General features: G+C 44.3%; 1 protein-coding gene across 1 annotated transcript in view; it reads left to right on the plus strand.

The window, feature by feature from the left end:
• The window catches only part of LOC137615376 (uncharacterized), a 157,101-nt gene that overhangs the window by 131,336 nt on the left and 11,764 nt on the right, over positions 1-14,001 (plus strand). Inside the window, exons 18-19 of the mRNA XM_068345193.1 lie at positions 9,370-9,528; positions 10,360-10,495. Of these exons, the coding sequence (XP_068201294.1) occupies positions 9,370-9,528; positions 10,360-10,495 (295 nt within the window). The remainder of the gene's footprint in view (positions 1-9,369; positions 9,529-10,359; positions 10,496-14,001) is intronic.

The following is a 14,001-nucleotide window of genomic DNA, read 5'->3' on the forward strand; positions in this document are numbered from 1 at the left end:
GTTCATGCATGATTTTATTAGTGATCCTAGGCTAAGTTATGAAGATAGTGGCATTATTTTACAATACTTTCGACTGTGATGCAAGTGTTTTTCGCCTTCAGGGACCATATAGGGGATAGGTTAGTTAGTGTCCCTTCCTAACCTAACCTACTTGTAGGACCCCTATATGCTTCCTTCATCCCCCTGCCCTTGGCATTCCCTCTGTTTAGCCTTGATTCCCTTACTAAGTAAAGGGATCAAGCGCCTAACGGAGTATATTATCGCCTCTCAGTCCTCCCTAAGGGAATGAACCCCCCTTAGGGTTGCGTCCGAGAGTGAGGAACGGCTAGCCCTTCCTCTATGGCTAGGACTAGTCTATGACTGTCCTGCGATAGCGATTTGTCTTCTATCTTTCCTAGTTCAGGGCTTTTAGCCCTGCTCTAGGTTAGGTTTTGTAAAGGTTTTTTCTGTCCCCTGCTGAAACTGTACCCATGCACCGTTTCAGCCAGGCTGCCTTATCTTAGGTTAGGGAGTGTCCTCCCTTTCCCTAGTGGCCGCTCTGGTACAGAACCCCTTCTGTGGAAGACTCTTCTCTTCTCCCCTCCCCACCTATCTCTTGTATAGCCTAGCCTACACTTACGTTAGTCTATACCCATCTGTCCCCTGTCCTACAACTCCTCCTTAGGGTGGAGTGATAGGGCTACCTTGAGCTTCTATGTGCAGTCCGCTCTGGTACATATACCCTTCATAGTGTCCTATGGGGTTAGCCACTGGATGTGTTCTGTATGTAGAGGTCTCCCCCTCTTTGGGTGTCCCCTAGCCCTCCCTTGGGCTACCCTAGCTCCCGGTCCTCTGAGACCCCTGCTTCTGGGGGATAGAGCCAGCCTCTATCATGGGTACACCCTCTCAGGGGGGGATGTCTGGGAGTCCATGACTGGACTTCTTACATCCCTCCCCCTGTCTCTCTCACTATCCGGGTGCCGGTCCCTTGCCGCCTCCACTGTCGGCGATACCCGCCTCCTACCTTGGTGACTCTCCCCTTACCCTCATGCCGCCAGCCCCCCGCGTGCCGGGGGACTGCCGACCGCCGCCGGCTTCCTGCCGATGGCTCTCCTCCTCCTCCCAGCTTCGCCGTCCGCCTGCCGGTCGCCCACCGGAGTGCCGGCATCCATTGCCGGCAACCTGGTTCCGCTATAACCATCCTTGTCCCAGTCACCAATCCGGCATCCTCCGACTGCCGGAGCCGCCGCTCCTCTGCCGGCGTGCCGCCGTTGTGCCGGTGGCCGCCACCCTGGTATTACTCTTGACTTATATATTGTCTGTTCTAATGCCAGAAACTCTGCTGGAGCGGCCTCCGGCGTGCCGGAGGTCTGCCAGAACCCCCCGGAGGCGTCAAGACTACTTGCACCCCCTTCTACTATTATTATTATTATTACTTACTAAGCTACAACCCTAGTTGGAAAAGCAGTATGCTATAAGCCCAGGGGCTCCAACAGGGAAAATAGCTCAGTGCGGAAAGGAAAAAAGGAAAATAAAATATTCTAAGAAGAGTAACAACAATAAATATCTCCTATATAAACTATAAAAACTTTAACAAAACAAGAGGAAGAGAAATAAGATAGGAGAGTGTGCTCGAGTGTACCCTCAAGCAAGAGAACTCTAACCCAAGACAGTGAAAGGCCATGGTACAGAGGCTATGGCACTACCCAAGACTAGAGAACAGTGGTTTGATTTTGGAGTGTCCTTCTCCTAGAAGAGCTGCTTACCATAGCTAAAGAGTCTCTTCTACCCTTACCAAGAGGAAAGTGGCACTGAACAATTACAGTGCAGTAACCCCTTGGGTGATGAAGAATTGTTTGGTAATCTGTGTTGTCAGGTGTATGAGGATAGAGGAGAATATGTAAAGAATATGCCAGACTATTCAGTGTGTATGTAGGCAAAGGGAAAATGAACCGTAACCAGAGAGGAGGATCCAATGTAATACTGTCTGGCCAGTCAAAAGACCCCATAACTCTCTAGCGGTAGTATCACAACGGGTGGCTGGTGCCCTGGCCAACCTACTACCTTAATACTGAATACTGATAGCCCTACACTGCAAACAGATGGCCTGTTTACGCTATTAGATCAGTGCCTTGGTACTGTTCTATTAGTAATCATGCTGTCCCTTTGCATTCTTCAAAATTCCAGCATGCTGCGTGTATCTTAGCGCGGCTGGTTGCCGGAAGCAGTTACCCTAAGGGACCTGTTAGCCCCCTAATTTGGGACTGAGTAGCCTCGGTCCCAAACTTATCCTTGGCATTTTCCATGGAATTCCATTGCCCTATGGACTTCTCAGAAATACTATCCTGTGCCTTCGGCCATCTCGGATTATCCAAGGATAAAGCTTGCGGTAGCCAGCCGGGCGGGATGCATGGAGTATGTTTTCTTTACTACTTCAATCTCTATGCATCACACCCTTCATTAACTTAAAATTATTGATTAATATTAACTTAGATTAAGAGCCATTCTTATGACTCCCCCCATACTCATTTTCTCTTTCTTCCACAGGAGGAGCAGATGAAGTGTGACTTCGACTTCTGCGCTGTGAAACGCCCGCACTTCTACGGGCATACGGCTTGCAGGACTCACGCCCCTTGTGCTAACAAGAAAGGGGATTTGAAATTCTGGGACCCGCTGAACTGTACGGTCTGCCAGGCTCACATAGCTGATGGCTTCCATAACTCTCCCTCAGCGGAGATCAGGGACATTGCTCGAGAGAAGCTACTCAAATGGGTGCGTGGCTTCCAGAAGAATGCCACCGGACCGTACCTGGCCACTGAAGAATTGAGGTCACTTCTGTTCCCAAAGGCCTCCCCTGATTCTGTGGTGCCCAAGGATTTGATCCCCACTGTCCAAATTACGGTGGAACCTGATGTAGTCATGGCCCAGTCCATGCACGATTGCCGCCTAGATTCCGATGATGACGAACACATGTCGGATGTCTCGGAGGGTACGGAGAAGACCCTCATGGCTCAAGGAGCTGAAGATGACGAAGACCAGGTGGAATACGCCGAGTCGGAGCAAGAGGTCGCTCCTCCTTCCATCTCCGCCCCTACTCCTACACCGACGGAAGTGTCTATCCCGTCTACCTCCACGACCCCGGAACCCTCATCTTCCACTCAGGAAATGATCCGGTTGATTAGAGCCGTCATGGACGACAGGTTAAAGGAGAATCAGGAGTTCATCTGGTCCATGATGGGATCCAAAGAACCGAAGAAGATCTCAGTTAAGGATCTCCCCGCTTGCTCACATGCCAACCCATGGAGGTATGCTGAGCATATGGTTATCGCGACCGGCAGGATCTTCGTCAGCGACAAGATCGGCACGGTCCCCCTGGAAGACGTGGAGTTCTTCCCAAACTTCGAGGCCTACCCGGACTGTTACGTCCGACTTCGCTCCGAACCTGCCTCTAAAGAAGAGACCGAACCGAAAGAAGAGATAGTGTTCGATCTCGCGAAGGCCCAGGCTATGCTAGCCAACACGTTCAAGAGTAGGGGTTTTACCTGCTCTAAGCTTCCGGCCCTGAGCAAGAAGCACCCTACCTACGTCGCACCTGAAAATGCGGTACTTCCATTCATGGAAAAGGCCTTCGCTGCGTGCCTTAAAGCTGTGGAAGAGGGGAAAGCCTGCCCTGCACTGGAGGAGTGCAGACCCTTCTCCATAGTTACTCCCCCTGACGCTCGACACTGGAAGGACATCCAGCATACTTTCGTCGTGGGAAAGCTAGATCCTGACGTCGCCGGACGTCAGTTTAATGAAGGCCTCCCGAAACTTAACGATCACCTCCTTCGTCGGGAACAAGATACGAAGGAGAGGCTCGCAGCATCTATGTCCCACCAGGTCCAACTTGAAATTATGGCCTGTGACACCAGAGTACCAGACCACTACATGGTACTTGCCAAATCCCACATGGCAACCCTGGTGAAGGACATGTTCCACTTCATGAAGGCTCGGAGAGCCTGTCGTGAATTCGTGTTCGCAGGTGCCACTGTGAAACACGAACCCCGGAGGCTGATTTCCTCCAACATCTGGGGCAAACACCTCTTTCCTTTTGACCTTGTGAAGGAGATCACCGACAAAGCCGCCACGGAGAATAGGAACCTTCTCCACAAGTGGGGCATGTCAAAGAAGAGGAAACCCTCTCAGGACGACGGACCTCAACCTAAGAGGAAATCTTCGAAACAGAAACCCCAGCAACGTCAACCAAGACGTCAGTTTCCGGGACCCGCTACCTCCCAAGTGGCAGCTCAGCCACAACAGACCTTTCAACTGGTCACCCAACCGGTGTTGTCACAGTCACCGGTCTTCACCCCTGCTTTCGAGCAACAGACGACTACCTTTCGTCCCAAAGGTAGAGGCTCAAACAGAGGTGCAGGCAGAGACGCGTCTCGCCGTCCCTCCAGAGGCAGAGGAGGAAAGGGAGCTAGCGGCCGAGGCAGCAAGCCCTCGGGACACCAGAAGCAATGAAGTGCTTCCGGTGGGAGGAAGACTCCGCCAATTCCAGGATCGTTGGACCTTCGATCCCTGGGCACACAGTATCGTCAAGAAGGGTCTAGGCTGGAGTTGGACTCAACCACCCCCAACATTCCAGCAGTTCTTCCAACAATCAACCCCCCTTCTGGAAGAATATGTCCTAGATCTCTTGAACAAGAAGGTGATAAGGAAGGTAAAGTCCACCAGGTTCCAAGGAAGACTGTTTTGTGTCCCCAAGAAAGACTCCGACAAACTCAGAGTCATTCTGGACTTATCCCCCCTCAACAAGTTCATAGCGAACGACAAGTTCAAGATGCTGACTCTTCAACAAATAAGGACCCTTCTGCCTCGAGGTTCCTACACGGTCTCCATAGACCTGGCGGATGCCTACTGGCACGTTCCAATGAACCATCACGCTTCCTCCTACCTAGGATTTCGACTCCAAAGGAAAAGCTACGCCTTCAGGGCCATGCCCTTCGGCCTCAATGTGGCCCCTCGGATCTTCACAAAGCTGGCGGACGCCATAGTACAACAGCTCCGCCTCCGAAACGTCCAGGTGATGGCCTACCTCGACGACTGGCTAGTTTGGGCTCCATCGCCCGAGGATTGTGTAAAATCCTGCAACAAAGTCACCCAGTACCTAGAACACCTGGGATTCAAGATAAACGAGAAGAAATCTCGCCTCTCTCCAGCTCAGAAGTTCCAGTGGTTAGGAATCCAATGGAACCTTCAGTCACACTGCCTTTCCATCCCCCAGAAGAAAAGGAAGGAAATAGCAGGGTCTGTCAAGCGACTACTGAAATCCAAACGGATTTCAAGACGCCAGCAGGAACGAGTTCTAGGCTCTCTACAGTTCGCCTCAGTAACAAACCCAGTGCTTCGTGCACAGCTAAAGGATGCCGCGGGAGTCTGGAGACGTTCTGCATCCATCGCTCGAAGAGACCTCAAGAGACGGCTCCCAAACAGACTTCGACTTCTCCTCAAGCCGTGGTCGGAAGCAAAGGCCCTGAAAAGGTCCATTCCTCTTCAACACCCACCTCCATCACTCAACATCCACACGGACGCTTCGCTGGAGGGTTGGGGAGGTCACTCCCACCAAAAACAGGCTCAAGGCACCTGGTCTCCCCTGTTCAAGACGTTCCACATCAACATCTTGGAGGCCATGGCGGTCCTTCTAACTCTGAAGAAACTATCCCCGCCTCCCTCGATCCACATTCGTCTAACCCTAGACAACTCGGTGGTAGTTCGATGTCTCAATCGCCAAGGCTCAAGATCGCCCCAGATAAATCAGGTGCTTCTCCCAATCTTCCGTCTGGCAGAGAAGAAGAAGTGGCACCTGTCTGCAGTTCACCTACAAGGATTCCGCAACGTGACAGCGGATGCTCTATCTCGAACAAACCCGATAGAGTCGGAATGGTCTCTAGACGCAAGATCATTCTCCTTCATCTCTCACCAAGTCCCAGAACTTCAGATAGATCTCTTCGCAACGAGCGACAACAATCAACTTCCTCGGTATGTGGCCCCGTACGAGGACCCCAAGGCAGAAGCAGTGGATGCCATGTCACTGGACTGGAACAGATGGTCCAAGATCTACCTGTTCCCTCCCACCAACCTTCTGCTGAAAGTCCTCTCCAAACTGAGAACCTTCAAAGGGACAGCGGCCCTAGTGGCTCCCAAGTGGCCCCGGAGCAACTGGTACCCCCTGGTCCTGGAGCTGCAGCCCAAGCTGATCCCTCTCCCGGGCCCAGTTCTCTCCCAACAAGTACAGAAGTCGACTGTCTTCGCTTCATCATCGAAAATCAAGGACCTTCATCTCATGATTTTCTCTCCCTAGCCGCAAAGAAGAGGTTTGGGATCTCGAAGAAAAGTCTAGACTTCCTAGAGGAATACAAGACCGAATCCACAAGACGGCAATACGAATCATCCTGGAGAAAATGGGTCTCTTTCGTCAAGACAAAAAATCCTAAAGAAATCACAATTGATTTCTGCATGTCCTTCTTCATTCACCTTCATGGACAAGGATTAGCAGCCAATACGATTTCAACCTGCAAATCGGCCTTGACCAGACCAATTCTGTATGCCTTCCAAATTGATCTGTCCAGCGACATCTTCAATAAACTACCGAAAGCATGTGCTCGTCTACGCCCAGCACCCCCACCGAAACCGATCTCCTGGTCATTAGACAAGGTGCTCCATTTCGCCTCCAACTTGGATAATGATTCATGCCCTCTCAAGGATCTGACTCAGAAAGTTATATTTCTCTTTGCTCTTGCTTCGGGAGCCCGAGTCAGCGAAATAGTGGCATTATCAAGAGAAGAGGGTCACATCCTGTTTACTGATACAGGAGACATTACCCTCTCCCCTGATCCGACGTTTCTCGCCAAAAATGAATTACCCACCAAAAGATGGGGCCCCTGGAGAATATGCCCCCTGAAGGAAGATGTCTCTTTATGCCCAGTAGAGAGCCTCAAGGTCTATCTTCGCAGAACTTCGAACTTTGGTGGAGGCCAACTCTTCAAAGGAGAAACATCGGGCAGCGACCTGTCACTGAAACAATTAAGAGCGAAAATCACCTACTTCATTCGCAGAGCGGATCCTGACAGTACACCCGCCGGTCATGATCCTAGGAAAGTTGCATCATCTCTGAATTTCTTTCAGAGTATGGACTTCGAAAGCCTTAAAAGCTTCACAGGCTGGAAGTCCTCGCGCGTTTTCTTTAAACATTATGCGAAACAAGTGCACGAAGTCAAACATTTTGTGGTAGCCGCAGGTAGTGTTATGAAACCTGCACCTAACTCTGCATAGAACAGTGAGTTACTTGGGACTCTAACTCTTCGGGTGCCTATGTTGACCCTCGAGCGATACATAGTGATGTCGAAAACACTTAGTGCTTTTATAACTGTTCTTATCCCAGGTGAAATGTCATAGTTGTCACACAAGTGCCGCATGTCCTGAACATGATGTGTTTTAATCAAAGACTAACGTTCCTCGAGAACGAGTGCCTACTAATAAATTTGAAATTCCTTTTCAGATTCAAGAGCAAGTCTTTATTACTATGTACATTATAATTACTGTAAATGAACTTTACTTATTGTTGCAATTCATTTAATTTCTGCATTTGTGAAATAAAATTTCTATTTTATTACCTGTGCGTCTCAATCAGCTCCTACTTACTATGAAATACATGCCTGTCATAGTTTTATTATCCCCTTTTCCTTATGGTTCATGGAGAAATTAAGATACTAACTCTTAATTTATATTCACTCTGATTATGTAATGTTCCAATACGAATACTTACTCTTCATACCCAGGAGATGAATCCAACTTTCTCAGCACACAGTGTCCAACCACCACTGGTCTGCTTTTCAGAATGTTCCTATACGAATGCCAAACATTCAGCTTCGTCTCCAAGTTCTTCAAGTTCTTCTATCAGGGTGAATAGCCCTTCAATACCACTTTGACGTCGGCATGGCCCGTGGGAACTTCACTGCCAAGGGGGGCAGGAAGATTCTTCCCTACAGTTCTTTACTAAGATTACTATGCTATTTTGTCAATGCCCTTGGCACTTACTAATAGGGGAAAATCTACCACGATACATTGATTCTCTGGTATGCTTCCATCAGGACGCCATGGCTTGAGCCCAAAAAACGGATTTTGAGCGAAGCGAAAAATCTATTTTTGGGTGAGATAGCCATGGCGTCCTGATGGACCCTCCCTGCTACTTTGTCCAGTTTTTAGGTCCCACCCTGCTCTGCTGTATCATGGTGATAGGCAAGCAACTGGCTTCAGGATGAAGACGGTCGTGACGTCATTTAAGCAATGGCGCCCGTTTGTTTACGTCTCGAGTACCAGAAGTAGCCACGAATGAGATTAGCTATGGAACGGCTCCCAGCTATTCTCAGCCCTTACACACCGAAGCATTAACTCTGTTCGGGGTGTAGATAGCTATGTGGCGCGTTAATACATGCGTCCCCTGTTGATATACGATGTCTTAAAAGGGAAACCTTTAGGATACTCGCTCCAGAAGTTAGAATTCTGTGATAACCTGTGGTTAAATTCTCTGGGAATATCTTAGTAGTTATTTACCCAAGGAAGCTACCAAAAAGGAACCTTCCATCAGGACGCCATGGCTATCTCACCCAAAAATAGATTTTTCGCTTCGCTCAAAATCCGTTATATATATATATATATATATATATATATATATATATATATATATATATATATATATATATACATATATATATATACACACACACACACACACACATATATATATATATATATATATATATATTATATAATATATACAGTATATATATAAATATATATATATAAAATATATATATATATATATATACTGTATATATATATATATATTTATACATAAAATATACCGTAGTAATACCTCTCTTTACGTCCGTTCGGCCTACCTCAGTACTGACTTTGAATCACTCATCCTCAAGTATTATATACTAAAATAATATCCATATCGCATATTTTTTCCCGATGTTACATTGTAAAATAATGATTAAGTGCTGCACTGTACATTAATATACATTACATGTAAGCTTATTAATGTACAGTAGGTCTCTTGTATTTCTACTATAGTATGTTATAAGTATTTTACTGTGTTCAGTATCTTTATAGGGAACATCTACGTCATTTCATAAGACGAAAATCTGACCTACGTCGAACATAAACGTAGGGTGTGGTATTGTTGTATGTATGTATTTACATAAGCCTTTCCCTTCTCTATTAGTGAGATATCTTTATCTATTAGTAGTTTGGCTATCGCTATTAATTTAACAAATATATTTAGCATACTGTATTCTAATTACACTCTGAAACTTTTACTGATTTAACTTTGTTCTTAAGGGATTTTTACAAGACACTTCAAGAGATGGAACTCTTAATCTTGGGAGAGTTAAGCTCACATCCCATACACAAGGAAATATGATCAGAAGGAAGCGTGGTGAGAAACAACAAACTAGCTTTAGATCTAGTGCATTCAAATTACTCCATGATGCATTAGAGGTAAGCAAAACAATATACAAATTTGAACATATATATATATATATATATATATATATATATATATATATATATATATATAATATATATATATATATATATATATATATAGATATATATATATATATATATATATATATATATATATATATATATATATATATATATATATTTATATATATATGTGCATTAGAGGTAAGCAAAACAATATAAAAATTTGAATATGTGTATAGGCCTATATATATATATATATATATATATATATATATATATATATATATATATACATACACACACATGTATATATATACATTTATATATATATATATATATATATATACAGAGAGAGAGAGAGAGAGAGAGAGAGAGAGAGAGAGAGAGAGAGAGAGAGAGAGAGAGAGAGAGAGAGAGAGAGAGAGTTTCCCTATACAGTAGAGTAGAGTAGCAAACTTTATGCTAATTCATTTGAAACCTATAATATAGAAGGCAATGGTTTATGAATAATGAATTCTTTATGAGTCCATGTCATCACCTAAACTTTAGATACAGTATGTTAATCTTCAAATTTTACATTATAAATCTTAACTTCTGAAATAGAGCTGAGGTTTTAAGTGACATCCAAGATGTAAGTTATGTTAAAAGAATGTTTGGTTAATTAAATGTTTATAGACAGCTTTATCCATTTACCAGTCCATATTGACACAACAGCTTTCAGTAATCACAGAAAATCAAAATTCTTTTACATGACACACCCATACAAAATCAATTCATCAAATTACATATATGCTTGGTAAAAGTGTGTCTTACTGTAATTTCCTTGTCCTCTATTTTCAGCGAACCAACCCTTGCAGGTTTGATCAATCCCCGCAGCAACTTATGAAAGGATTGTTTGTTCTGCTATCAATTACTCAAGCCAGGGGATTTATCATGTTAGAGTTTTCATGGAGGATTCTAAGGTTACATGGTAAAGGTATGTTGAAAATCATAAACGATTTTTATTAGGCATTATAAAATTACCATAAAAAAATAGGGCTATGCTATTTCCAACAAAGCTCTATAAGTCAATATGTTTTAATTTCATAACAATGATGGGTGGATGGATGGAGTGAAGAAAGCTCTGGGTGATAGGAGGATAGATGTGAGAGAGGCAAGAGAGCGTGCTAGAAATAGGAATGAATGGCGAGCGATTGTGACGCAGTTCCGGTAGGCCCTGCTGCTTCCTCCGGTGCCTTAGATGACCACGGAGGTAGCAGCAGTAGGGGATTCAGCATTATGAAGCTTCATCTGTGGTGGATAACGGGGGAGGGTGGGCTGTGGCACCCTAGCAGGACCAGCTGAACTCGGTTGAGTCCCTTGTCAGGCTGGGAGGAACGTAGAGAGTAGAAGTCCCCTTTTTGTTTTTGTTTCATTTGTTGATGTCGGCTAACCCCCAAAATTGGGGAAAGTGCCTTGGTATATGTATGTATGTATGTATACTTTATTTCAGTAAGGGGCCAATGTTTTATTGAAATAACTACAGTACTGCATTATCTACCAACTTAATCAATTCATTATAATCAATTACGACATTTGATGTTCCCCAGTAGATAATTTCTCAGAGTCCTTATGTTCTAGGCTCCTATGATTAGTTTATGGTTTATTCTTTTAACGCAATGTACACTGTCTGAATGTCCACAGCTAGACACTTAGATCAAGTGCGGATTACATAATGTTTGGGCAAATTTTTTCAAGTCCCAACCCTTATTTTGGGTAAGCTATTTGGCTACTTTAAAAGAGCATCTAAGTTGTACATGCGACAACCAAAGAGGAGTGCCAGTCCAGCCCACTCACTAGTGACCGAGTCCAACATGCATTGCTCTTCATAAAGGACTTGGACTGAGTTACCATTCCCAACAAAGATCTGCAACCACCACCCTGCCATCATCTACATTGATTTTATATAAACTCTTTCTCATGTTCTTGATATGTTTCTTCTCTTAATATAGTAGAGCAAATATCAAATATTTAAAGGACACTTAGTGCATTTTCTTTACTACATTATTAGCTGCCCAATCTTTAAGCTTCCCATTATGAATGACAAGAAAAATACTTGTAAAAATGTTGGCTGCTTAAGCAAGAAGAATATACACTCCATGTTCTTATGAGAGAGGGTATTTCCCTCTTATCTCCAGACTAGAGAGGGATCTTTTTAGATAGATGTACTTTGCTCAGGTCTTCCTCATTAGGGGAATGTACTAAGACTAGCAGTATGTTCACCATAACAATGTTTATCTATTTATTAACCATATCAAGGGCTAATTGGCAAATCGCTACCCATTGAGCTCGTGCTCAGGAAAAGAGCTGCAAATATAAGTTCCTTCTTAAACACTTGAGATGTGAAACCTATTGGCACAATTGACGGAAAAAATCAAAAGGAAGAGTAATTTTTTATCAGATGTTATATGCCCTTGCTATGATGATCTTCGGCGATATTTCTGGTCGTTTGAGAATAAGACACTGGCATTTACTATCTATTCCTCTATACTTTTTTACTGGTGATAACCAGCCATTCACTCACTCTATACAGCAGGAACTCCAGCTTTATTTAAGCTATCAGATATACAAAAAACTTGCTCTACACAAATGGCAACCCATGTGCCCATTAATAAGGTATACTTAACCTCATCTAAAAAACAAGACTGTACTTTTTGAGCATCCATTTGAAGATGACCAACTTTCATTTTTGGAAACCCTTGAAAAATTTGAGAGATTTTTTACCTGAAGTGACCTCAAGCACACTGATATGAAGCATCTAAAGTTAAAGTCAGGCAACACTGATTTCACTACCATATGGGTGAAAGCCTTCTTAGCAGCCTTAGCTGCTTTCTTTGCCTTAGACCACACAGCGATCACCCCTGGGGTCACTGGCACTAGGATCACTGTTACTGCTGACATCACTGGTGTAACCACTTGGGGACACCAGAGGCAAGGTAGCCTTAGCTACTAGATCCTTCTAAAAAGATATTAAGGGCCTATCTATCAAACTCTTCGTCAGCAAGCTACTCAACTACATGATAGGCTCCGAGGCAAGCTGGTATACGGTGATCACTGGGGGAACCACACAATCCTCCAAACACTTGAAAACTTGCTGATACAGAACAGATGTCTTTCTGCTCAAGAAGCATATTTCCCAGGGACTGAGTCAGGGCCGTATGCCTCAGAACTTCAGCTATTGACAAGCTAGTGAGACATTTGTACTCATCACATTTATTTTCTGGGCGCAAATGGCTGCCGATACCTCGGCAGGACAATCGCTTCCAAAACTAAAAACCACCATAATGGAAATAGAACAAATGCCCGGTACTGCCTAAAGCTGCCAAAACAAACTATGGTACTTAACATTGGTAAGGGTGAAGTAACAACGTCAGTCATGTTGAAATAACGAGAAACTCTTCGGAAAAAACACTGTGCCCAAAAAAAAAACTCTGCTTGCTGCAAGTCCAATTACAGAAGGATGTCCTAGAGGGCGCGCGTGGTAGGTGTCGTTGGGGAGTTCAACCATGTTATCTAGGGCCTGTCACGGCCCTCCCCATTGATGAAGGGATTATCTAAATGGAAGACAACCTGTGAATAGTGGTTTACACAGGCCTTTGTTTAATACACGACACCTACAAAGTGTTCGCGCGAGGGTTGTAACCTCTGCATTCCATGCTTTTATCTTTCTCTAGTATATTTGGAAGATTTATATTAGGAAAGGTACAAGGAAGGACCTTTCTCACCGGGCGTCACAGGCCTCTTCCCAGAAATAGATTTTTCCTTCGTCAAAATCCCTTATTTAAATCACACTACTGTCTACGACACAAGACACAAAAAGAAGGTGAATTATGATCGCCTAGGAGCAATTCTCTTGAATAATCTATGCAGTAATTGCTAACAAATCTAGGGAAGACATCTTAAAACACACTAGACTTCAAATGATCTGGAGGGATTTTGTCAAAGCAATGCGACCGAAAGACTGAAATCACAAAGAGAGATTAGTGGGTCATGGCTTTGCTTTTTACTATTAAAGGTTCAAAGGTCGCTCATGAATGGCACAATGCCTTAGCAGGACAATGTACTAGAGACTGACCATATTTAGTATGCATATGATCAATGCCCAAGCCCCCTCTCCACCCAAGCTATGACTAGGGAGAGCCAGGCAGTGGCTGCTGATGACACAGCAGGTACAACTATAGGCTCCCCGCCATCCTTAGCTTGAGCAGGGCTCGAACCTAAGTCCGGCAAATTTCCAGTCTTACCACAATAGGCTACCACAACCTTTGTTGCTTCATTATGTCACTAGAGGCAGGTGTCTAGAAAATGGGTATAGTTTTATAAATTTTACAGGTAAATGTGTATAAACTGAGCTTCTAGAGAAAGAAATATGAACATCAGGGAGAATCACATAAATAAATAAATAGAAAAAAACATTAATTTCTGAATCTCAAAATGTCAATC

This window comes from Palaemon carinicauda, chromosome 21, assembly GCF_036898095.1.
Source record: "Palaemon carinicauda isolate YSFRI2023 chromosome 21, ASM3689809v2, whole genome shotgun sequence".
Lineage (NCBI taxonomy): Eukaryota > Metazoa > Arthropoda > Malacostraca > Decapoda > Palaemonidae > Palaemon > Palaemon carinicauda.